General features: G+C 29.9%; 2 protein-coding genes across 2 annotated transcripts; one reads left to right on the forward strand and one right to left on the reverse strand.

Annotated features, from left to right (window-relative positions):
- Positions 1–6,359: 6,359 nt before the first annotated feature.
- Positions 6,360–10,536, reverse strand: LOC132717721 (kyphoscoliosis peptidase-like). The gene is made up of 4 exons (XM_060701268.1): positions 9,758–10,536; positions 8,956–9,176; positions 7,509–8,485; positions 6,360–6,511 (listed from the first exon to the last, which is right to left on the reverse strand). Exons 1-4 carry the CDS (start codon positions 9,851–9,853, stop codon positions 6,360–6,362), a joined length of 1,446 nt encoding a protein of 481 aa, XP_060557251.1. The 5' UTR covers positions 9,854–10,536.
- A 1,013-nt stretch (positions 10,537–11,549) lies between these two features.
- Positions 11,550–22,193, forward strand: LOC132717719 (integrin beta-1-binding protein 1-like). Its single transcript, XM_060701266.1, has 5 exons — positions 11,550–11,700; positions 17,376–17,546; positions 17,807–17,902; positions 18,892–19,035; positions 20,252–22,193. Exons 1-5 carry the CDS (start codon positions 11,629–11,631, stop codon positions 20,318–20,320), a joined length of 552 nt encoding a protein of 183 aa, XP_060557249.1. The 5' UTR covers positions 11,550–11,628; the 3' UTR covers positions 20,321–22,193.
- The last annotated feature ends 1,104 nt before the right edge of the window (positions 22,194–23,297 follow it).

Raw genomic sequence — 23,297 nt, forward strand, 5'->3', positions numbered from 1 at the left:
ATTTTATTGCATTTCCATTTCGGAAAGTTTAAAATTGGAGTTTCCTGAAAGTTTTACGCAAAAAAAATTTTAGCATATGTTAAAATTTAAAAAATGTTTTGTTTTCTATAATTACCCTTTTCAAAAAGTGTTCCTCTTTCCAAAATATTTCAGAAAAAAAATTCGCTTTTTTTCTTATCGCTGCCCATCTGAAATGTTATTCGGGGGCATATCTTTCTTCTCTTTTTTGGGCCCCATTCAACATGGCTTTTTTAAAAAATGTGACGGGTTTTTTAAAACCAAAGTCAATGCTATATCCCAACCCATATCCAGTAGACCCCGTTGAAAGGAAAATTTTTTTTCCCCAAATTTTGGTCGGTTGCAAAGGGTAAATTTTGGGAATTTTGCAAACAAATAACAACCATAATTTTTTTATCCGGAGCTGACACATTATTTTCAAAATTTTCTGGGTGCCACAAGGAAACGGATTTTAAAGGTGAAGGTTAAAGCTTGGGGGTTTAAAAACCCAAAAAAGGGGAAATCTCGTGCATCAAACTCATTCAAATTAAAAATTAAAACTTTTTTTAAAGAAAAAAACCGTTTTCGTCATTTGACATGTATCTTTTTTATCAAATTTTAAATTTTCCTCCCAAAAAAAATGGTACATTTTTCCATTTTTGGAATCAAAATCCAGTGTGTTCAGCTTAGCATATGAAGTTTCCGCAATGAAAAAAGGAATATTGAAAGAGCCGGTGATGAACAGAATTTCTGCTTTGCTTATGCGTTTGGCGATTGGAAGAAGCAATGCCATTCGGGATCATCTGGGAATGAATAGAAGATATATATACTCGGGTTTAGACAAAACCAAAAAAGTCGTTTATATTAATGACCAATTTTTCCTACTGATTCTTCTGTCTCCTTGAGAAGTGTTTGCCCTTTCACTTTCTAAAAAGTATTTCACCTCCTCTTGAATATCCTGTCCTGGAAAAGATACCTCTATCAAACATAACAAATGTGCCAGCGGTCGTTTGACTTGAATGTGTTTCAACAAAAATTTATTATACCTTTTGTTGCTTTTCATCCATGGGCCTGGTAAATAAACCTATAGCCTTTTTGAAATACCCTCCACCATTTGGGGGCTGAATTTTTGGGGCCCGACCTTAAAAAGAAAATTTCAAAAGATCATACAACAAACAGCACTTTTGCAATTTTCTTTTTTTAACTTTGAAATTAAAATTTTTACTCCCCCCTTTTTTCTGCTGTTTCTTACTTACTGCTGCCCGGGTTTCTGCTTTCCGCAACAACCTACCACTACCCACTAAACCCCCAAACCCCCACCACTACCCCTATACCATACCACCCTACCAAATTTCTACTACTACTTTTATCACTTTCCACACTTCCCCCCCACTTTTCTACCACTACTAAATACTATTTCCCTTTAAATCTTCCCACCACTACTTTTACCCACCCCCTAAACTAAACTACTGCCCCCTGATCTACCCATTTCACTGCCACTTTTTCTACCCTTACCACTTTTCCCCTACCCAAATTTTTTCCCAAAACCACTACCTCTACCACTTTCCACTTAAATACCAATACTACTTCTTCTACTAAATTACTTTCCTACCACTACTATTACTAAATTCCACTACCCCCTACTACTCCACTACTACCTACTTTTTTACCACTACCCATACCAATACCCACTTACTTACCAAACTACTACAATTTTCACTACTACTACTTCCCACTTTTTACTCCACCAATACCCCTAAATACCACTTAAATTTCTACCACCCCCTTAAACCCCAAATACCACTACTTAAATACCACTAAATTTTACTACCACCCACACTTACTGCACTGTTGCTTTCTTTAAAGCTTTCTTCTACTACTGAAATTCTGCCCACTGCTAAATACCCAACCTTTTCCATTACCCTTTCCACTACCAAATACCCAATAATAAAATTTTTAAAAGACCCAAAAATTTAAATTTTTGTTTTTTTTTTTCAAAACAGGTTAAATCAAAGGGTTTTTTTATAAAATGAAACCCCGTAAAAATGCGCTGGGGGTTGGGCCAATATTTTAAATTTTTTTTGGGTTTTTAAAGGTTTTTGAGCCCCCCCACCCCTTAGTTTGACAATTTAAATAAATTTTTCTAGTATTAAATTTTTAAATACTCCTAATACCCCTTCTACTACTCGTGCTATTTCTTTGGGTATTAACAAATATTTTTTAAATACTGGGATTGTGGCTACTAATTTTTAAAATAAATTTCTTTTTTTAAAAAAAATTGGGAAAACATTTTCAAGCGAAAAAAGCTGAAAAGGGATTGTATGAATAATTTTAAAAAATTTTTAACCATTAAATATCATAATTATGAGTCTTTAAAAGAAAATTTTATTTCTGAGGAAAAAAACTTTCTTTTCGTTTAAATTTTTCTATTGTAAAATTATGTTTTTTTGATTTTTTAAATTTTTACAGTCGATGTCCCTGTTTTTTTGGGAAAAGCCCAATGGAATCAATTTTTTGTTTTTCTTTTTCAATTTAAAATTAAAAAAACATCCCATTGTTTTTTCATGGGAAAACCCGTTTCCCTTTTTAAAAGTTAACTTTTGTTTGTTTCTCCTCTTTAAACGTTTTAATTTTTTTTTTCCGAAAAAATTTTTTTTAAATTTTTTATCAGTTTGGGAATTTTTTTTGTTGTTTTTGACGGTTGGGGTACTTACTCGCACAGCGCGCAAAAGATTGCCTGTATTTTTTTGAAGAATGCTATTTAATTTTCCCTCAGGTAAATCCGTCCCCAAGATTGGTTTCCATGTTTTGGGGCCAAAACCCCAAAGAAGAATTTCACGCCAAGGAATATTTACGATTCTCGGTTTTTCGATTTAAACGGTTCTTTAAAGTACTCCAAAAGTGAGGCAACTGAACCCTCCCTAAAGGCAACTTTAAACCCTTAAAATAAAAAAATTATACAAGTTTATTTAATTTTTTCCCATGGAAAAATGGTGCAAAATTTAGTCAAATATATTTCATTTTTTTTTTAAAAAAAAAAACAAAAGGGAAATATAAATAGAAAACCCAAAGTTTAAACTTTAATTTTTTTTGGGGAAAACCCCTTTTCCCCCATTTTTTTAAAAATTTTTAAACCAAACCCCTTTTTGGGCTACTAAAAATTTAAAAAATTTTTGGGAAAAAATTAATTCCGGAAAGAATCTTTTCCTTTTGGTTAAAAGAAAGGTTTTAAAAAAATTTTAGGGTTTAAGGCAAAAATTTTTTTCTTTACTTAAATCTTTGGTTTCAATGAAAAAATTTTTTTTGAAAAAAAAATTAAATTTAAAAATTTAACTTTTTTTTTTCAAATTTTTGTATAAATTTTCAACATTTTAAAAACAAAAAATTTTTTGGGCATTTTATCAAGGGTTTTTGGAAAATATATCCAATTTTTTTTGTTAAACGGAAAAAAAATCCCCCCTTATTTTTTTGAAAAAACTTTGGGGAAAATATTTTTTTTAAATTAAAATCATTTTAACATTCCCCCCCAAAAATTAAGAAAAGGTTTTCCCCGGTTTTTCCTTTTAAAAATTTTCTCAAGTTTCCATTCAATAAAAATCAAAAAATGGCCTGGGGCCCAAAGCAAAGGGGAAGGTTTAATTTAAAACTTGTTTTTCTATAAAGGGTTTTTCCCACCAATTTTAAAAAGTTCCCCTTTTAATTTTGTTTTTGGGAAAAAGATTTTTGAACCCCCGGTTTTTTTAAATTTTGCCCAAATTTTAAAAAAGATTTCCCTTTAAAATTTTGGGGAATTAAATTGTTTAAACGGGCCGTAAAAAACCCCCCACAAAAAATGGGGTTTTGGCCGAGGGGGGAGCGCGCCCCGCTTCGGAGGGCTGATTTAAATCCCCGTTTGGCCTCATTTTTTAAGTTTAAGCAAAAAACATTTGGGGGTTTAAAAGCTCGCCAAATTTTTACTTTCAAAACCAAAAGGTTGCAAAAACCCCCCTTATGGTTTTTTTTCCAATTAGACGTTTTTTAAAATTTTTATTAAAAACTTTTTAATTCCCCAACAGCCCCGTTATCAATTTTTATCCCCCTTATTAAAAATGTAAGGGGAAAAAAACCCGGAAAAAAATGTTTTTTTTAAACAAAAAAAACCGTTTTCGCAGAAATTTTCTTTAAGTTTTTGGTTTTTTTTTATTAATTTAAATTTTTATTGTTTAAATTTTTTAATTTTTAAGTTTAAAAAAATAAAAAAAGGGGGAAAAAATTTTTATTTTTATTTCCGTCATTTAAGAGTACTTTTAAAGGTAAAAAAAAACTAAAAAATAATTTTTAAAATTAAAAGGGAAAATTGTTAATCCCTTTTTTATCCATCTTAAGAAATTAAAGCTTAATTTTCCCCAATTTTTTTTTCCCTTTTTTTAAATTTTCTTTTTTAAAAATCATTTAAAATTATGCTTGGGTTTGTTCTAAATTTTGTTTTTAAAATAAACACAACCCAAAATGGGAAAAATAATTTTTCCATTTGTAATTTTTTGCCGAAAACCCCCAAATTTAATTTTTTAAAAAATCCGTTTAAAAACAAGATAAAGGGTTTTTTGAATTTAAAAAAACTCCCTGGGATTTTTTGGTTTTTCCCAAAAAAGCAATATTTTATTTTCTTCCCAAATATTGGGCTTTTAAACCCAAAAAATATTCAAATTGGGCCTTTTGGGGGCGTACCCAAAAAAATAAATTTTTGGAAAATTTTCCCCTTTAAAATTTAAAAAAGTTTTTCCCTTTTTATTCTTTTAGCTTTTATTTATTTTTAGGATTATTTTATGTCGCTTAATAAAAAGAAATTTAAAAAAATTTGAAAAAAATTTTTCCCCCTTTTTCCTATTCTTTTTTTTCATCATTTTCTTTAAAAAAATTTTTTTTTCTTTTTTAATTTGGTGATTTCCCCAAACTTTTTGTTCAAAATTTTCAAATTAATTTATGGCCTTTGGGTTCCCAAAAATTTTTAACGTACCATTTTTAAATTTTACGGGAAAACCCAAAAAATAAAATTTTTTGAAAGGGAAAAAAGATCCCAAAAATGAAAATTTCCCCCGAATTAACCCAAAAAAGGCCCTCTACCAGAAAAACCCATTTCCTCAATTTTGGGACATTCTATTCTTTCAAAGGGGCAGTATTCCCCGGAATTTTTTTTTACCGGGTATTTTCCATTCCCGAATGGTAAAAATAATTTTTTTTAAAGGGATAAAGATTATTTAAACGCCCCTTGGGTTTGGAAAGCTGGGAAAATGGGATTTTTAAATTCCCCGGGTTTCCCTTTAAAGTTTTTTTACTTTTTAGAGTTTAAGGGCCCTTTGGTAGGTTTCGCACCCCAGGTTTGGTTGCCCCGCGTTGAAAATTAAAGGGTTTTAAAAAGGGTTAATTTTTTATAACAAAAATTTATTTAAAAACAACCTGGGGGCCCCAAAAATTAACTCCCCCCGGGTTTAACCACCCCGTTCTTTTTGCACAAAAGTCCCAAGGTCGTAATTAAAAAAAGTCAGATTCAAAAAACAAAAAAGGGTTTAAAAACTCATTTAAAAAAGGATTTCAAATAACCAAAGGTAAAGATTCCAAATTTTTTTTAAAAAACGGGTTTTTAAAATTTATTTTGAAATAAAAAAAGAAACAAAATAAATTAAAAATTTTTAATTTTTTTTTCCTTTTTTTATTTAAAATTGGGCAGCAAATGACACAGGTTTAACAATCAAAACATCACTTTTTGCTTGGTCTTTAGTTAGACTGCATATGTTTGATTTCATTTAAAAGTTCGTTTTTCCTTCTCGTTTTATTTATTATTTTTTCCTCCTTTGTAATGTCTTTCATCCTTTGCTTGACAAGTTTTCCATGGTTGCCTATGAACAAATATAAAATTATTCATCAAATAAAAAATAATTTATCATCATTAAGGTTTTATTCAAGATCTAGTGAAAGCGTGCTTGTGTTTGTAAAATTTCATAATAAAAATGATATTTGAATGAAACAGTTTTGTTAGTTTGTTCCCCATGACCTGAGATTATAACAGAATTGATTAAAAAATTGAAAAATTTTTTTTTTTATTTGAAATTTTATTTTCAAAAGCTTTTTTTTTTTTAAATTTTAAATTAAAGGTTTTTAAAAAAAAGTAAAAAAAATTTCAAAAAGGTTAAAACCCAAAAATTGGTTAGAATACCTTGGGGAGTACATTTTATTTTTGCGTTTTTATTTAAATTAAAACCCTTCCCCTTTTTAAATTTAAACCCCCTTTTAAGTTTAAATAACGAATTAAGTCGGGTTTTTAATCTTTATACAAACCCCGGGGTGATACCCAAAAACACTTACTGTGGGATTGCTTTTTTTCCTTATTTAGTTGTTACAATATAGTTAAGAATTGTTTTGAATTCAGATCCAAAATCCTCTTTCTCTCTAGATTTTATAGCTAATGTAAAATCGCCTGCTTTCTTTGCTCCTGCTTTCACTATCAATTTTCCTTTCTTTTTGTCGACATATGCACCTGTAAAACAATTATAATTAATTATATTTATATTTTCTTAGTTGTTCATAAATACAACTTATCGCAAGTGCTAAATGGTTCTTCGGCAATGAAATCATCAAAACAAAATTTAACATCGAGAAAAAATATTTCATAAAGAATTAAAATATCAGGCGTCGTGCGAAAAAGGTGATTTCGTTTGTAGTCTATGATAGTTTCCGAGTAATGCACAAATACTTTTAAACTGCATCATTTTGTAGCATATAGACAAGTGTGAAATAACGCATCATCCTGGCCATGCCAATATACTCGCTCAAGCCCCATCTTTCCTGTTGACGTACTATCCCAAAAAGCTTTTTGTTTAATGAAAAGGGCAATTTAACAAATTTTTGGAAGTCCCTCAGAATGTTCAGGGGCCACCACCTTTGGGAAATTCAGAAGCTAAACTTATTATCCCAAAAAAATTTTAAAAGAATGAGTTTATTTAAAAATTTTTAAAATTTTTGGTTGTCTTAATGTGGTTGTAATTTAAAAAAAATTTTCATTTGCTTGGGATTTTTATAAAGTAAAATTTAAAAAGGTTTAATTAAAGTGGTTAAATTTTTTTTAAAAAATTTTAAATTTTAGAAATCTGCTTTGGGGTTTATTCAAGTAAAAAAACCCTTTTTTTAGCAAAATTAAAAAATTTGATAAAATTTTTTCTTTCCACCCCCAAAATATTTTTTTTTTAAAAAAAGTAACCCGGAGGAGTGCTTAAAACAAAAAATCTTAAACTTTTAAAATTTAGAAATTTTTTAAATTTTGAAAAGAAATAAAAGCATAGCCCTTTTTAAAATCACCAATTAACCTCTTTATATAAGCATATAATTACATTTGTAGATAGATTGGTGATTGCGATTACCAATAGATGTTTACATAATGTTTGCAGTAATTGTAAAATAACAGTATACATAGTATTACATTTTAACATTAATTTAAATTTGGATAATATCTTATTAAATATGTAAATGGATCATACGTGTTCTCACTGCATCTGTGCCGTTGCCATCGATAATGTCCGAAGAGAACTCAACTTCATCAATACGATCGCTGTCTATTTGGAAATCAATGCTTTCATCTTCACAATCACTGCCTACAACATCTTCTGGTGATTTCAGTACCAACACCGGTGTTGTTTCTGATGGATGTTTCAAACCTGCTCTTTGTGCTTCATGTCCATATCCAAAACCTTCAATTCCAACATTAAATGGGACTTTCCTACATTTTTTACACGATTCGGTGCATGTTATCTTGAAATCAGCACATGCGGCGTTCGTTACAATATCATCAGCAATAACCATGATCTCGAAGAGGTAAGTACCTACAACAGGTAAGCTTATCCGGAATGTGTACATGTCTAGTTCTGGGATAAATATCACAAGCTGACTAAGGTCACTCCAATTAACTGTAGATATATCACCGTCAACAACTGAAAGTGTGTAATTAAACTCCATATTTTTGGAGGAGTTCTTGTCAGCAGCAAACGTGATAATGCACACACCTTTAGTCGAGTTCAACGAGCATGAACGTTCGGACAAAAGTTCCAATCCTGCTTCGTAGTATCCCTGTTGTAAGAATGGTAAAGAGAAGAAATCTACCAGACTTTTGTTCTCTCCAGGTAATAATTGCCAGTCCGGGTTGTCTGGGTAACAGTGGTGAATAAATATCTCCGGTTTTGTGCAGAACCAGAAATCATTAAACACGTTTATTGTCTGGCCTTTGCTTTCAGCAACTTGCTGTATATTTATATGACCATCTCCTTCAATCGTATATCCACCGTAACCAACGCCAAAACATGAACTAATTGACCATTGCGGATGGACGAGATGCCATATATCTTTTGATTTAAATGCACACCATTTACCTTCCTGTAAATATTCCTCATTTTCTGCTCCTGGCCTATATTTTAATCCTTTTAACTTTCCAGTTATTAGTTCAACTTCTATTTCTGCTTTACTGCAAAGGGAGATAAATTCCATACATCAAAATAAACCAAATAAACAAATAAATCGCTTGAAATATTTAAAACCAGATTTTTTATAGCATTTCATTCCTATCTGTTTGATGATAAATGTTGGTTTTTATTTTTCATTATCATACGTATTCGTTTTTATATTCAAATTTCATTATATAAATCATTTGTAAAAATCTTATATCAATATACTTGATATACAATAAACAAATATATCTTAATCTGATAAGATTCTCAACCACAATTATTTAATAGATCACATGTTTCCATTACATTGTTAGAATTGATATTAATGTTCATAACATAGCTTAATTACATCAGCAATTCGTGTTTAACAATTATTTATGATGGAATTCTGTATTTAAATTCGTGACCACAAAGGATAAAGAAAGGGATGACTTCGGTTCATGTTCAAACAATTCGTAAAATTTTGCTTTATACTAAAACACCATACCGGCAAAGCGTTGTAAACGAATCAAATGCACTGCCATATATAATCGCTGCCATTGATTGCGACGTTTTGAATGTACTTTTTCTTCGAGATATGTTTATCTCATTCAGGAAAGCAATAATTGCCCTTGCAAGATAAACATTCTTGTTTTTGTCATCTTTATTTATTGGATCCTCCAAATACTGCACCAAACCATCTTCCGAATAAATGTTGTGCATCGGTACCTAACATTATAAAATATATATATATATGCATTGTATGTGAAGAACACATAAACTTGCAGGAAGAATATCAGTCCACAATTAACGTTGTATCCGTGTCAATTGATCAAGTACATTGTTTTTTACATCCTGATTCTATTAAGAACAATATATATATGTAGTTAAAGTAATTACGATCGATTTTGCAAATACCATAAACTGTACACTATGTAAGTAATGTGTGTCGATTTTGTACATGTATTTTACAAAGCTATATTATTGTTTGTAACGTGAACGTATAGGCAAAATCATATTCATTTATGAAATGGAATCTAGTTTCTGGCACCAATTACTAACATTGCAATGTTGTTGATGTACATAAAATATGATGTACATAAAGCTAAAATCCTGATGTAAATTACTTTATTAGAATAAATTAAAAAAATAATTTGGTATAATTTTTTGCCAAATAACATGTCATTTTTTTTTAATATCGTGTCGAAAATCTTTTTAACTACAATACTGTAATTCGCCAGAATATGAATGATGGTATAAATTTATTAAAAACAAACAAAAACGAAATAAACAATGAAAAGTTCACAAACCTGCTGTGCATGTCGATCTATCGTGTGAAATAGAGAAGTGTCGACATCCTCAGAGTATGAGTGAATTTTTGACATTTTTTCTAAAATGTACTTCATATAGTACACTCAATCACATTTGAATATCTAAGTTCTTATGATTGTATCCGTTTATTTATGAAAATTGAATGGAAAAGTATACAGTTACAGCTTAACACTAATAAGAGGTATTATTTTTCAGTTATAGGACCTTGGCTGAAACTATTTAAGTAGTTATTTTCAAACTAGTAGTAAAATTTTAGAATACAGTCAATACATGTGTATCTTAATCATTTAGAATAACATGACACTACCAATAAACTAACTATCTGCAGTTCTTCCTTAATCGGAATCGGTTAAACTATATCCAATTAAAATCTTGCACAGTATTCATTTATGTATTTACATTATGTTAAGTAAATATGGATTGGTAATTATTAATTGAAGTGTTTTAAATATTTAAAGTCCTGAAAAAAACCCATTATCAAATCTTATCATACAGGTAAACTGGCAGACACGCGTGGCAAAAACACATTTGCATACTGTTCTTGTTTACTTATTGATAAGATACAATGTATAAATATTGAGTTTGCTTAAGTGGCATACTGTAGACGTCTAAATTTTCACAATTTATTGAATATACAAGGGACAATATCAATACATGTACCTTAAGTTAAGCCACAAAAAAGTACTTGTTTGTAAAAATTGGTTTTTCAATGTCACAATTTCCGATTGGCTTTTCATTTAAAATTACGGTTTAAAGAAAATATTTGAAAAGTTTTAGGTCAACAAGGTTAATCACGCAACTTCGAAAAGTAACAAATACGCTAGGCTTCGGCGACGTTGATTATTTAACAACAAAATATTAAGTGTTGAGTTGTAAGTGTATGTGTGTGAGTGTGTGCGCCTGTGTGTGCGCGCGCGCGTGCGTGCGTGTTTATTACATACATACTTGTGCACGCCGCGTGGCTGGGGATGTTGTGTTTTCTTTTTCGATTTTATGTTGTTCATTTTTTATTCATATTTATGAATATAAGCACGGATTTATATTACGTACAATATAAATCCGTGATATAAGTTAGCAACAGATGATCGATACTTACATATATTTCCAACAATTAACGCTTTGATTACAACGGCTATGTACGCCTCTTTCTAGAATACTGTTTTAGTGTTTGGCATCCATATCAAAACCTTTCTCAAAGATCATAGCAGCCTGTGCTTTGTTTGGGGATTCTTATTTTCTCTATTTTACATTTGAACTTGTTTTTTTACTTTACATACGGAAGCGTAAATGATGTAAAATTTAAACTGATATAAGCAATTCAAATTAGCAGCTCTCTTAAAGGGTTATAATAGTTAAGGGTTTAAAATATGCATTGATTAATTAATGCAGCATTATTCATATAAGTATGGAATAAAAGTTTTAAGAACAGATTAGCACTTAACACATGTACATGTCTGAAAATAATTTTGAAATGTAAAAACGTGTGTTATCGTGGGGATAAGTACTATGTAATCGCGCACCTGCTGAATGCTCCCACTCGGACCATTTTTTTCAGAAAATCCGTCGAATCGACAATTTTATTATAAAAAAAACGTAAGAGTATCACACGTTTAGTTATTCCAAGGATTTATATTACATCGATCGATGTACCTTTATCTGGTGCACGACAAGATATTTAAGCATTTATATAGGGTTAACTAGGAGTGTCCGATCCCTGTAATATAAATCCGTGGTTATTCCAAACGTAAGCACCTGCCTGCATTGTCGAAAATATTTAGAGGTGTTCAAAGTCAAATTTACCACAGTTTTTAAATTTTATGTTGCACCGGTATGTAAAAAATAAAAAAAAATGTTTCAAGGATTTCAGAAAAAGAAGCCTAAGCTTTCACATCACGGATCAAAAGAGGCTGATGATATATACGTAAGTCATATAAGATTCTAACAAAGGCTCTTCTGATAAATTTGTTATTGGTTCAAACAGTGAAAAATGAATGAAGTCTGGGTCAAATCGGATAGTATCAATTCGGATATTTTGTACTAACTTCAGATCATGTGTGATGTAACCGTTTAATTTAATTACGCATATGTCCTGTCTTGCATGACATTTGGTGACACGTGACCTTAATGCTATTTTAAGGTGATTCTGCTTTGTCAGCCATGTTTGTTTTCACAAAGTCTGTCCAAAGTGAAAGTAGGCCAAAAATTAAAATTCATATAACAACAAAGCTCTTACTGTAAAATGATGAACCATTTGAAAGTACACTTCCAGGTTTATATTTTAAGGACAATTATAAACAAAAATAAAAATGATTACAATAAGAATATTTACCTTGAATGTGCTACATTTCTGAAGACCAAAAACATTCTGTTGCAAAGTTTTATGCACATTTCATGAATGGCAAAATCCTTTTTAAAGTCTGTTTAAAATAGTCTTTAAAATATAGAACTGGAAGTGTACTTGCAAATGGCTGATCATATAACAATGTGAGCTTTGTTGTTATATGAATGTTGGCCTACTTTCACTTTGGACAGACTTTGTGAAAACAAACATGGCTGACAAAGCGGAATCACCTTAAATTGGGGTACGTTACGATACCGAAATCAAGTTGATTTCGGTAAAGTTACCGAAATCAACTTTTCATTACCGAAATCAACTCGTAAAAACCAAACTAGTTGAAATATTGCTATTATTTCTTTGTTATTTGATGAAAAATAATGAAATAGACTTTCAGTTAAAAAATCTATTGAAAATATTTTATTTTAATGATGTTATTAACATAAATGAAATTATTGAGTTACTTCCCTTTGTTCTAAACCCGTTATGTGTTTAGCATTACCGAAATCAGCCGTGAAGTTTAAATTATGTCTATAATTAGTAGATAATATATATGTTATATATCTGCATGTGATTGTCGTGCATAACAATTGTCTAATCAAATCGTATTTTTAAAAAGCTATGATCGGACTATGATGGAAAAATAAAATACTCTGTAATATAAGTTAAAGATATTTATAAAGTTTGTACATGTTTATGTTTTATGAAGAAAAAATATCCAACTTAACCAGAAGTTTATGATTTTCTATTATAAATTTGAATACAGATATATAATTCGACTGCTCTAAAAATGTTCCATAAAAATTGTATAATGTATCAGGCAGTAAAATTGGAAAGTTTGTGTCTTTCTTTTATTGAACAGTTAAACTATATATTAACAAATCGCTAACATATGTTATGGGGACTCTTTATCATAATATTTTTAAATTTTAGTCATTTATTTAAATGTTTATTACGACATAAACAGATGGTTCATTATAATCTTTTATCTTTAACATAGAACAGAACAGAACAGACATTTTATTAGACTTATACATAAGTATATCATCTTAATACATAAACATCAATGTTAAACATGTCACATATCTAGAACATATTACAAAAGTTTAATCATACATTGTATGCCAAATGTACCTCCTGTCTTAATTACTTCACACCTTACTTAATACAGTAATACACAACGTGTCAAATCGTACAAGTTACAACATTTCATAATTGAAATTTGTCAGTATAAAGTGTTCCATTTTTCCCATCATATAAATATATACCAGTCATTCCATAAATTTATGCTGTTTACAGATATGAAATTTAAAATGATTTTAAATCGATCAACATAAAATCATGACTTAACACTTTTTCAATAGGTAGAATATGTAGTTAAGTATCCGGGACATCAAAAATTGCATACATTTTTGGAACAACTGATATACAATTTGGTAATAATAATATCAAAGCACCTTGTCTCATACAATGTATACCGAAATGTTTTCTACGGAAACGTATAGCGACCACCCCTATATGTTAGTTAAAACAGATCTTTTGACAATTTATTTAATATAATATTATATTTTTACCAGCTAGTAGATCTGAAATATTTATACTATAAAACTATAAAAAAAGTCTTTTGATATATATTATATAGGGATGGTCGCTATACGTCATTTTATATTAAACTGTAATGTACTTTTTGTCTTAATGGAGACAAGCAGCTTTAATTTCATGTTAAAAATAATCATGTCTAATTATGTTGTTTGGATACTTTAAAGTTTCCATGCGCCGATGTATATTAAAGGATTGCGGTGAACGAGTATGTTATGTCAACTAACACCTCTATTGTCCGAGCACGTGTATGCTTGCTCCTTATTAGTAAAGGTGTTATGATGAATGGCTACTGCTTCGTCTTTTTATTTTAATCAAATCATAATCATTGGATTTAAATTAAATACTGTGATAATTTCCAATCAACTATTTCTGAAATTCATGCAAATTATTTAGGGGTTGTTCTCATCTTTGAAATGAAATCTTATTTGATTTCAGTATTGCAACACATTAATAACAAGGGAAGTAATCATGATATAATATACATGTCCGTCTATAACATCATCATTTTTATAATTAAATATTATTTTCCTTTGTTTATGGTTCAGTTTGAATGACTTTATATTAATTAATTAAACAAGATCTATTAAAATGTTTATTTTAACTTGTACAAGCCGATTTCGGTATGGAAACATGTATTTCGGTTCGTGACAAATCAGGGAAGTAATCTTGTTATTTGTTTCTAATTTCATTATAAATAATTATTTCGAACTGATTTTTTGCATGAAAGTCAAACTAAACCTATTGTAATAGATTATAATGAAAAAAATAAAATAGAACGCTTAATTATGATTTTACAAGTCGATTTCGGTATTGTAACATATATTTCGGTTCGTGACAAATCAGGGAATAATCTTCTGACTTCATATTTAGTTATTTGTTTCTAATTTCATTATTAATAATTATTTTGAACTGATTTTTTGCATGGAAGTCAAACTTAACCTATTGTAATATATTATAATGAAAAAAATATAATAAAACGCTTAATTGTGATTTTATAAGTTGATTTCGGTAATGAAAAGTTGATTTCGGTAACTTTACCGAAATCAAGTTGATTTCGGTATCGTAACGTACCGCTTAAATTGAAAACATGGCTTTGTAATTTTTAATAACAGTGTATTTTTTTCAAAAGAAAGTGGCTAGCCGTACGGGCCCGTACAGCTAGCCAAAAGTTCTAGCCGTACGTGAGTCACGTACGACTAGCCAGGACTCACTGTATTGTCTAGCCGTACGGCACTTTTCAAAATTATATATGGAAGTCGAACATGCATATGTTATTTTGTTCCTCATGATTATGATTTGTTGTTTTATTTGTATGAAAGGTGAATTTTTGTTAATTAAGCAAATGGATCGAATAAATAATAATCGGAGTCCGAGTGGAATAAATAAAAAGAACATTGAAAAAAAAATTGAAAAGCAAAAATAATTGTATAATTTTCAAATACAAATTCAATAGATAAATATCGAACATAAAAGCATAATCAATTAATAAGCCTAAATTAAAGACTACCCAGCGACTGACAATAGAATTTTAAAATGCATTTCACGGAACATGCAAACTTTCCTTAATGATGGACAAACTTCTATACGGTCGGTAATTGACGCAATAATCGGAGCCCAACAACAATAATTTTTACATTTTAAAGGTGTCGAAAATTAAACTTAATGAAACAAAAATGGATTATCATCAATATCTTGTAAACTACATGTATTTCAATTAGGGATTAAGCGATGATCGAGTATAATCGAAAATTGATCGTTTATAGGAAATGATTACGATGATCGATTACAAGTTTAATAATCGATCATCGGTAATTTTTTTTCTTGCTGTTACTTTAAGTGACTTACTGTAATTATAACAACAATAAATTAAAGCCATCTTTGGTTTACACTATGATTTTTCATTCAAAGGAATATGAAAGCATACTGGTGACTACTGGTGACCACAGAGTTAATAGTTGACAATGAGACATTTAAATTTAAAGATATACTGTGTTCAAATTTGACATTAGAGAATTAAGAATTTCTACACAGTCACTTTGAACATATAAAATAAACATGTTTTGATCACACACAAAGGAGATTATGTATGAAATTATTCCACACACTGCTGTATAGGGGGTCACAATAATGAATATGAACATATACAGTGTAGTGTCTTTAAAAAATCCTGGTAGTTGAGTTAAGAAAGGACCAAATTTACTTGTCCCCATAATAGGTTGCACCTTCGGAAGTTCCCATACATAGTTTATTCATTCTTTTATTCAAATTGAGACATTAATTTATAGATTTTGATAAATTTATTTGATTAAAATATTTTACTCGAAGATCTTTAAACTAGTGTATTTCAGCTGACAAAGTGGTAGTTACACAAAATACAGAATATTAATGGAATTCTTATAAATATTAAAGCATGATATGTACATGTACATATTAACTTTTGTTAATGTAAATATTTCGATTATAATTATAATCGATGATTGATCGAAAAGGGTTGTTCGATTATTTTCGATGATCGATTATGATTTTTGTCCGATTAAGAAATTGATGTTATTTAACTGCGACCAAACGTTATTTTTTTCTCAATGTCTTGAGATGACAATGATCGATATATTGGTACTTTATTTAGTGTAGCCAACAAGGAGATAAATCTCTAAAAAGTAAACATACGAAGACATTTGCTGTTTCTTGCTTAAAAATCCTCGCTTAAAGTCATAAAATAACATATGCATTTTCGACTTAAATCTAATTTTGAAAATGCCATACGGCTAGCCAATACAGTGTGTCCTTGCTAGTCGTACGTGACTCACGTAGAACGATTTAAGTGGGGACAGTAATGTTATTGTCAACGTCTAGTGATGTCATTTAGCTGCAATTTGATATATAGCTTTATATGATTTACGCAAGAATGACTTTGTAATTTTGACTTATACTGGACTAGGGGCATTCGGCCGATTTGGCGAGTTCAACACCTTGTCTATATATTATATATAAAGTGTAAAAAAAATTCTAGAATTATTTTTTTACACTATCCCAACACTGTGCCGGATCCCTTTGATCGTAAGTGGGCAAATCAGCAGATTTACGTTATTACCCAAGTAAATTTAAAATGTCAAAAAACACAATTTAGAAATAATAACTAATGGTAAGAAAAAGTAAATAAATTCTTGTTGATGCAAAATACATTTGAACTGGTGCGTAATGACGTAAATAATACTTAACACTGTACATGTACATACAGTACATCAGGCAGATCATACTGTTTCAGACTGTTTTAACCTTTAAATTATATCAGGCACCTTGGAAATCTCCTAGGCCAAATAAACCATAAAGCATACAAAACCTACAACAATGTACAATGAAGGTCAGAGATTTGGGGTAAAATACATGAACTCATGCTTTATAACCCAAATTGGTCAGAGAGGGTAGGGTAAAAAATACAGAAATAACTCTAAGAAAATAGAAAAAACCCAATAGATCACAAAACAAGGGGTAATTACCCAATATACACAAAATGTTATCTGTAGCCCTGAATCATTATCAATTCTATACAAATTACTCATGAAGTTGATGAATACTTATAAGAACTTAAAGGCTACAAAAGTTTTGATATGCATGTAGATTCTATCAAGCTCTTGAAATAAATTGAATTTTTATTACAGCACTCGTCAAGTAATGAATCTGGGTCACTGAAGGACAGTAAAGATGGCAGTGAAAGGTTTAAGCAGCTGTATGAGGTGTATTTTGTTGGCATTGTTCCAGATATTGTCATGAGTCATTCTATAACACGAGACAGGGAGGCCCAACTCGTGGATAGAATAGAGGAATCTCAGGTTAGTACCATTATCTTACCAAACTCTGTTATTTAGTAAGCATGAGTTTTAACCTTAAAATATAATTGTCTATACATTTACAATTTATGTTACAGTAAACCATTATTTTTCCAGTCCCAGTTAATTACCTGTAGTCATTGACAGTTGTTCAGAAAACTAAATATAAACTACATGTATTTTTTTTTAAACAAGGGAAACAACTCTGTACCTGAATATCAAACTTACTGTGTAATTCAAATTATCTTGATTCTGTTTTACAGATTGAGGGAAAGTTACCAATATCCCCACAGGAAGATGATAAAGTAAAGATTAGTGTCTCAATACATGGTGTCAAAGTATTAGACATGAAAGCACAAGTATTAATTGTTGTTTCTTATCCTCATGCCGAATTAACTCTTATAATCCATGCACAGTAATTTAAAGAAAATATACATTATAGATTTTCTAAACTGAGTTCAATCATCTTATAATGTCAACAGCATGGGAGCCTGTCTGATTAACACAATATGGAGAGCTGCTGGTCCACTGATCTTAGGTTCTTGATTGACCAGTCACAATGTCTTGTTTTATTACAATATGGTAAACTACAATATCGCAAATGTCATTCCTCCGGCACCATAAAAATGAGCAATAAACTTAAGTTTGCAGCTTTCAACAGAAAACAGAATAGTTCTAATACAGAATGAAAAAAGCAATAAAAAAATAAATTTTGTTTATACATGTATGTGACTGAACCCTCACTTTTGCCACTAATCACTCACTCTGACAAGGCTTAATTTGGTTTATAGCTGCCCTGACATTTTGTATGATTTGATATATAATCTCTTAAACTTTTAATAGACTGTTCCAATTTTAAAGCTGGGCAAGGTCATTACAAAAATTTCAGCAAGTTAATGGTACAATGTAAAACTGGTAATACACCAAATACTAGTAGAACAAGAAATAATCATGGCCTGCACCTCTACAAAATCGATAGAATAAATTACTTTAAATCATTTGCCTTTCAATGCCAATATTGAATGGCATTTTGGATATTCAATCAGCTGTGAGCTCAAATCCCATCTCTATGAATTCTTTCATGTGAAAAATCTATCCAGCTAGCTTAAAGGTCAGTGGTGCTACTCAGTGCTTTATGACTTTAACCATGAATATTCCAGTGAATTAACTTTAATAAATGTAGCTCAATGTTATCTTTATCAAAGTTAAGGAAGACAGTACAGAAGGAAAATTCCCAAGTTTGAACAAGTTTTTGATAGACACTACCTGAAAGATAATGTACACTATAGTTTCCTGGCTTGTGACTGAAATTTTTTTTCTGAGTGCCATTATTAAATTAATTTTGCAGGAAGTTTTGCAGCGTCATCCATTACATACGATAGCACAGGTTGTACAGTACAGTGACGGAGGAAGTGTGAATAATATCGCCTTTAAAATTGGAAATGTCAACAAATCTGTGTTCAGTGCATATGTGTTTGAATGTCTTTCAGAGGTAATACCCTGTCCATAATGTGTTTCTATTATTATTATTATACATGTACATTGTAATGATGTATCATGTCGTTTTCATATAATCTTATAGTATAAGTTGTCACCTTAGTGCAGTAACAGGTTAACACCTTTTAGATTTAATAGGAGCTAACCGGTTACTGTACCAAGGTGACAGAAATTGTTATTCCTCATTTGGATGATTAAATGGACTCAAGACATAAAATTTGGAATTAAAACATAGATCAAATCAACTGTCGCAGAAATATATGCAAAAAAACTACTAGCAGAAATATACTTTTTGTGCAATAGTACCCAGATTCAGTAAAAAGTGTTTAAACGCTCTTTGTATTTTTAGGTATTTTTCAGAAAATAATTATTCTGAACAAAAAAATCACAGTGGGAAAATGATTGGATATTTCACATACAAGTTTTTGTTCCATATCCACAAAATTATACATCAAATATCCACAAAATTATACATCAAATATCCACAAAATTATACATCAAATGCTGCATATATCTCAAAAAATGATGTTATTTCTAAAACATTAGTGGTGGAGTCTCTTTAATATTGACTGGCAGGGAATTTATAATGGACAGAATTCAGAGCTATCACATCAATATTGAGTAAACACATTGAGAAATATTTGTGATATTTAACATCATGTAGACAGCATGAAGATTTTTGGAATTAATTGTTTTGATTATCATCTTTATATCTTTGTATGTACATATTACATAATGCATCTCCAATCTTATGATGCTTGCCATTAATTTAGGCAAATCCATTTAATTGTACTTTGATTTTAAAAAAAAGAAACAGATGCATTAGATGTTACATTATTATAGGGGAAATACCATTTAATTATTAGCATATCATTTCAGTCTGTCCACTTAGCTCAGCAAGAGGGAATGGGATTATTAATCCGGGGGTCATTTGTTAGTTCATCAGTCAAGACATAATTTGTCTGTGACAAATGAACTTGAACATTGTATCTTTTGGTCATATGTGTCTCACTTCATATGTGTCTAACTGCTGATTCAGATATTGTGAGATTTGTAGTTGGTCACTTGAGGAGAAGTGGATCAGTTGCGGAGATATGACCAAAAAGTGAGTAAAAGTCCGCATGAAAACAACAAGAAAACAAACAAACCAGTTCAGAAATGCATTGGTAATTTAGTCAATTATCAGTTTTAATAATCTTTTTTTACTTCAGGAACAAGCACAAATGATTTGTCAAAATGTAAGAGCAATGTTCGACAAAATCACAGAAAAGAACAGATGAAGTTTAAGACATTATATTTTACCATAAAGCGTCCTGTGATAATAGATATAGGCAATGGTGCTTACTTTTAATGAATGCAATATTACACTCATAATCACAATCAATGTGAAAACTTGTTTATTGTCATATAATATACATGTATATTGTATTGTTACTTTGATTTTGACTGAAGCACATTGGTGAATATCTTTTTTGAAAGATTTGACTATGCTGGTTAGAACAACATTAAGTGTGAAAATAAGTGCTGTAATGACTCAAGTATACATGAAGAAAACATTATCTCAGTGATTCATTGGTACAGCTTATGTGTAAACCAAATTAAGCATATATATTATGGTATTTACAAGACTTGGAGTTTGGTAAGCATTAAAGTGACATTATGCCCATCCAAGGGTATAAATTAGTGAACAAGTGAAAGTCAAAATAAGTTTTTATTTTGCCATAATTCCTTTAAATATCAAAAAATATTTCACATTAACAGTAAACAATGCATGGATCCAAATTATTTTTCGTAAATAACCATTTGAATTTACTTGTAACGTTCAGGTCATAAAAAGAATGGGACAGTCTTTTTATATTTTAGGCAGATTTTAATTTTATATTAAACATTTTTCATTGTGAACTGATGGTCAATCACTATTTTAACAGTCAATATTTTGAAATATATAGTCAGTTCATCTCAACTTGACTATGAAAATATGAGCATAATGTCACTTTAATTTTGGTCTCACACAACCTGTCATCACTTTGTATACAGTATATAATTATATTTTATTTTCAACATTGCAGGCACATGTATGTTGATTATTGATAAAATGATAGGAAAAATGAAACTATGTTTAATGTCATGGTTTGGGACTGATAAAATTATAATAAATCCTATTGACCATGGCTGAGTGGTTATGCTCACTGATGAATGTGATTGATATGATAATAATTATAATAACCTATTGACTATGGCTGAATTTTAATGGTCACTAATTCTAATTCTAATGATGTAACAAGTATGGTAATATTCAAGCCCATGGCTAAGTGGCTATCGTTACTGATGAATATGACTGGTATCATAATGTTTGAGTTGATTGACCATGACTGACTGGTTATACATGTAGTCATTGATTGATCTGACTGATAAAATGATATTAAAGCCTATTAAACATGGCTTAGAAGTTATGACTTAGAAACACTTGCTTCTCATTGTTGTAGGGTCAGATCTCTAAGTTTTCCTTTATTTAATGTGAAGAGCTATCCAATCAGCTTACTGATATGAAAGTCAGTGGTTTGAATCAGGCACTCACTTCCGCATAAGTTATTCAGAGAGGGACTAGTGCTTTGTTCCTCAAACAGTATAGCTGGAATGTGTCAAATATACATGTATATAAATGTACCTTTAAAGGGTTGGTGTGAATGACATCAAATTATAAAAGCTTATTTTAATCACATATAGTAATTGTTTAAAGTTATAATATGAATAAATATCTGTTGTTTTCAAAGATGCAGGACTCTAGCCAATCTCTCATGAACTTGACAATCTGTCATGAAATTTCAACTGTTTCAATTATAGAAGAAAACCCTGAAAAGTTTCAAATTGAAGCATTCATAAATCTAAGTGAAACAAAATTCAATGTGTGTTGCTTGTGTATTGTTATTTTCAGGTTTGTTATGATGTGGATTCATGTGGGTTATTACTTGTATTACACTTTAAATGTTTATTAACAATTATGATAATATTAGTTATGCACTTCTATGGAAATATCTGGGTTTTTTTTGTATATATAGAAAATATATATTTTTATTTTTACACTTGTTATTTATAGCAAATAATGTAAATTAGTACAATGCTAATTAAAGTACAATAAAAGAGAAAATTTAATTTGAGTTGACGTTTTCTGGTGTTTTAAAAATTGGTTTATAAGGTATAATATTAATAATAACAGTAATGAGAGAAATTGTAGACATTTTAAGGATTTCCCAATGATGTTTTCTTGTAGAATTCTTTCTTACAATATTCTTCATCATATGTATTTGACTTGAGAAGTAAGAAAAAAAGTCAGTCAAAGCCAATGATGTTGTAGTTAAAAAATACAATGAAAAGCGGAGATTATTTTTAGATCCTTATTACATGTATTAACTTTGAAAATGGTATTTCAGAAAAGCTCACTTTTCCCTCCATTACTATCATAAATGACAACATTTTCTATGGAGTTCATTATTAAAATTATCTCCTCTATTACAATTTTGCTGAAAATTTCTTGTTACAATAGAACTCTAAAGCTATTGAAGGGATAAAGTGACAGAGCCATAAATCTCTGGTCATATTTTTTAAATATCTTTCTTGAAATTTTCTTCTCTCAGGAAGTGTAATATACTTGTCAGGAAGATCTCAGACTTTAATTGTTAATTAAAGTCCATGGGAAGATATATAATAACAATATGATATTAAAGTGATTAATTTTAAAGGGACTCCACTGAAGGTGTTTTTTTACATGATAGGACTGGAGATTTGGGTGCCATTTGACCAGTAAATTATGTCCAAAACTTTAGATTATTCCCCTCACTCCATTTTCATTAAAAAGTCATGCCTCCTGTTTTGTAAAATGACATAAATGAAAAGCATTTAAATGCCTTTTATTAATACAGACCCTTATCGTTCTATCTATGTAATGTTATGTGGTTTTGTATGTGAGTATATCACAAGTAGACAAACGTATAACTCAAATGAGAAATAAGATACACAAGTGTGTTCTATGACTACCAGTTTAATACTGAAGATAATCTCTTAACAAGTACTGTTGGACTACTTTCTAAGCATGCGCATGTATACATTTATATAAACAGTCTCATATTACATCTCTCTTCTTTTAATAAAAGCATTTGATTGTATATCATAACAAACAGACATTCAATATTAAAAATATGTTTTAAAAGTTTAAACATTGATAATATTATTGAATCTGTTTTTGAAATTACATATAAG

Source organism: Ruditapes philippinarum, unplaced genomic scaffold, assembly GCF_026571515.1.
Source record: "Ruditapes philippinarum isolate M1 unplaced genomic scaffold, ASM2657151v2 ctg3763_1_1_1_1, whole genome shotgun sequence".
NCBI lineage: Eukaryota > Metazoa > Mollusca > Bivalvia > Venerida > Veneridae > Ruditapes > Ruditapes philippinarum.

Bases quoted from the DNA above. Each gene is read 5' to 3' on its own strand.
- LOC132717721 (XM_060701268.1), bottom strand. From the start codon at position 9,853: ATGAAGTACATTTTAGAAAAAATGTCAAAAATTCACTCATACTCTGAG. The intron at 8,486-8,955 runs GTATGGTGTTTT...CTCCCTTTGCAG, and splicing joins TCGTTTACAACGCTTTGCCG to TAAAGCAGAAATAGAAGTTG. The intron at 6,512-7,508 runs GTATGATCCATT...ATTGTTTTACAG, and splicing joins CACAGATGCAGTGAGAACAC to GTGCATATGTCGACAAAAAG.
- LOC132717719 (XM_060701266.1), top strand. From the start codon at position 11,629: ATGTTTCAAGGATTTCAGAAAAAGAAGCCTAAGCTTTCACATCACGGA. The intron at 17,903-18,891 runs GTATTAATTGTT...TTAATTTTGCAG, and splicing joins TATTAGACATGAAAGCACAA to GAAGTTTTGCAGCGTCATCC. The intron at 19,036-20,251 runs GTAATACCCTGT...TTTTTACTTCAG, and splicing joins TGTTTGAATGTCTTTCAGAG to GAACAAGCACAAATGATTTG.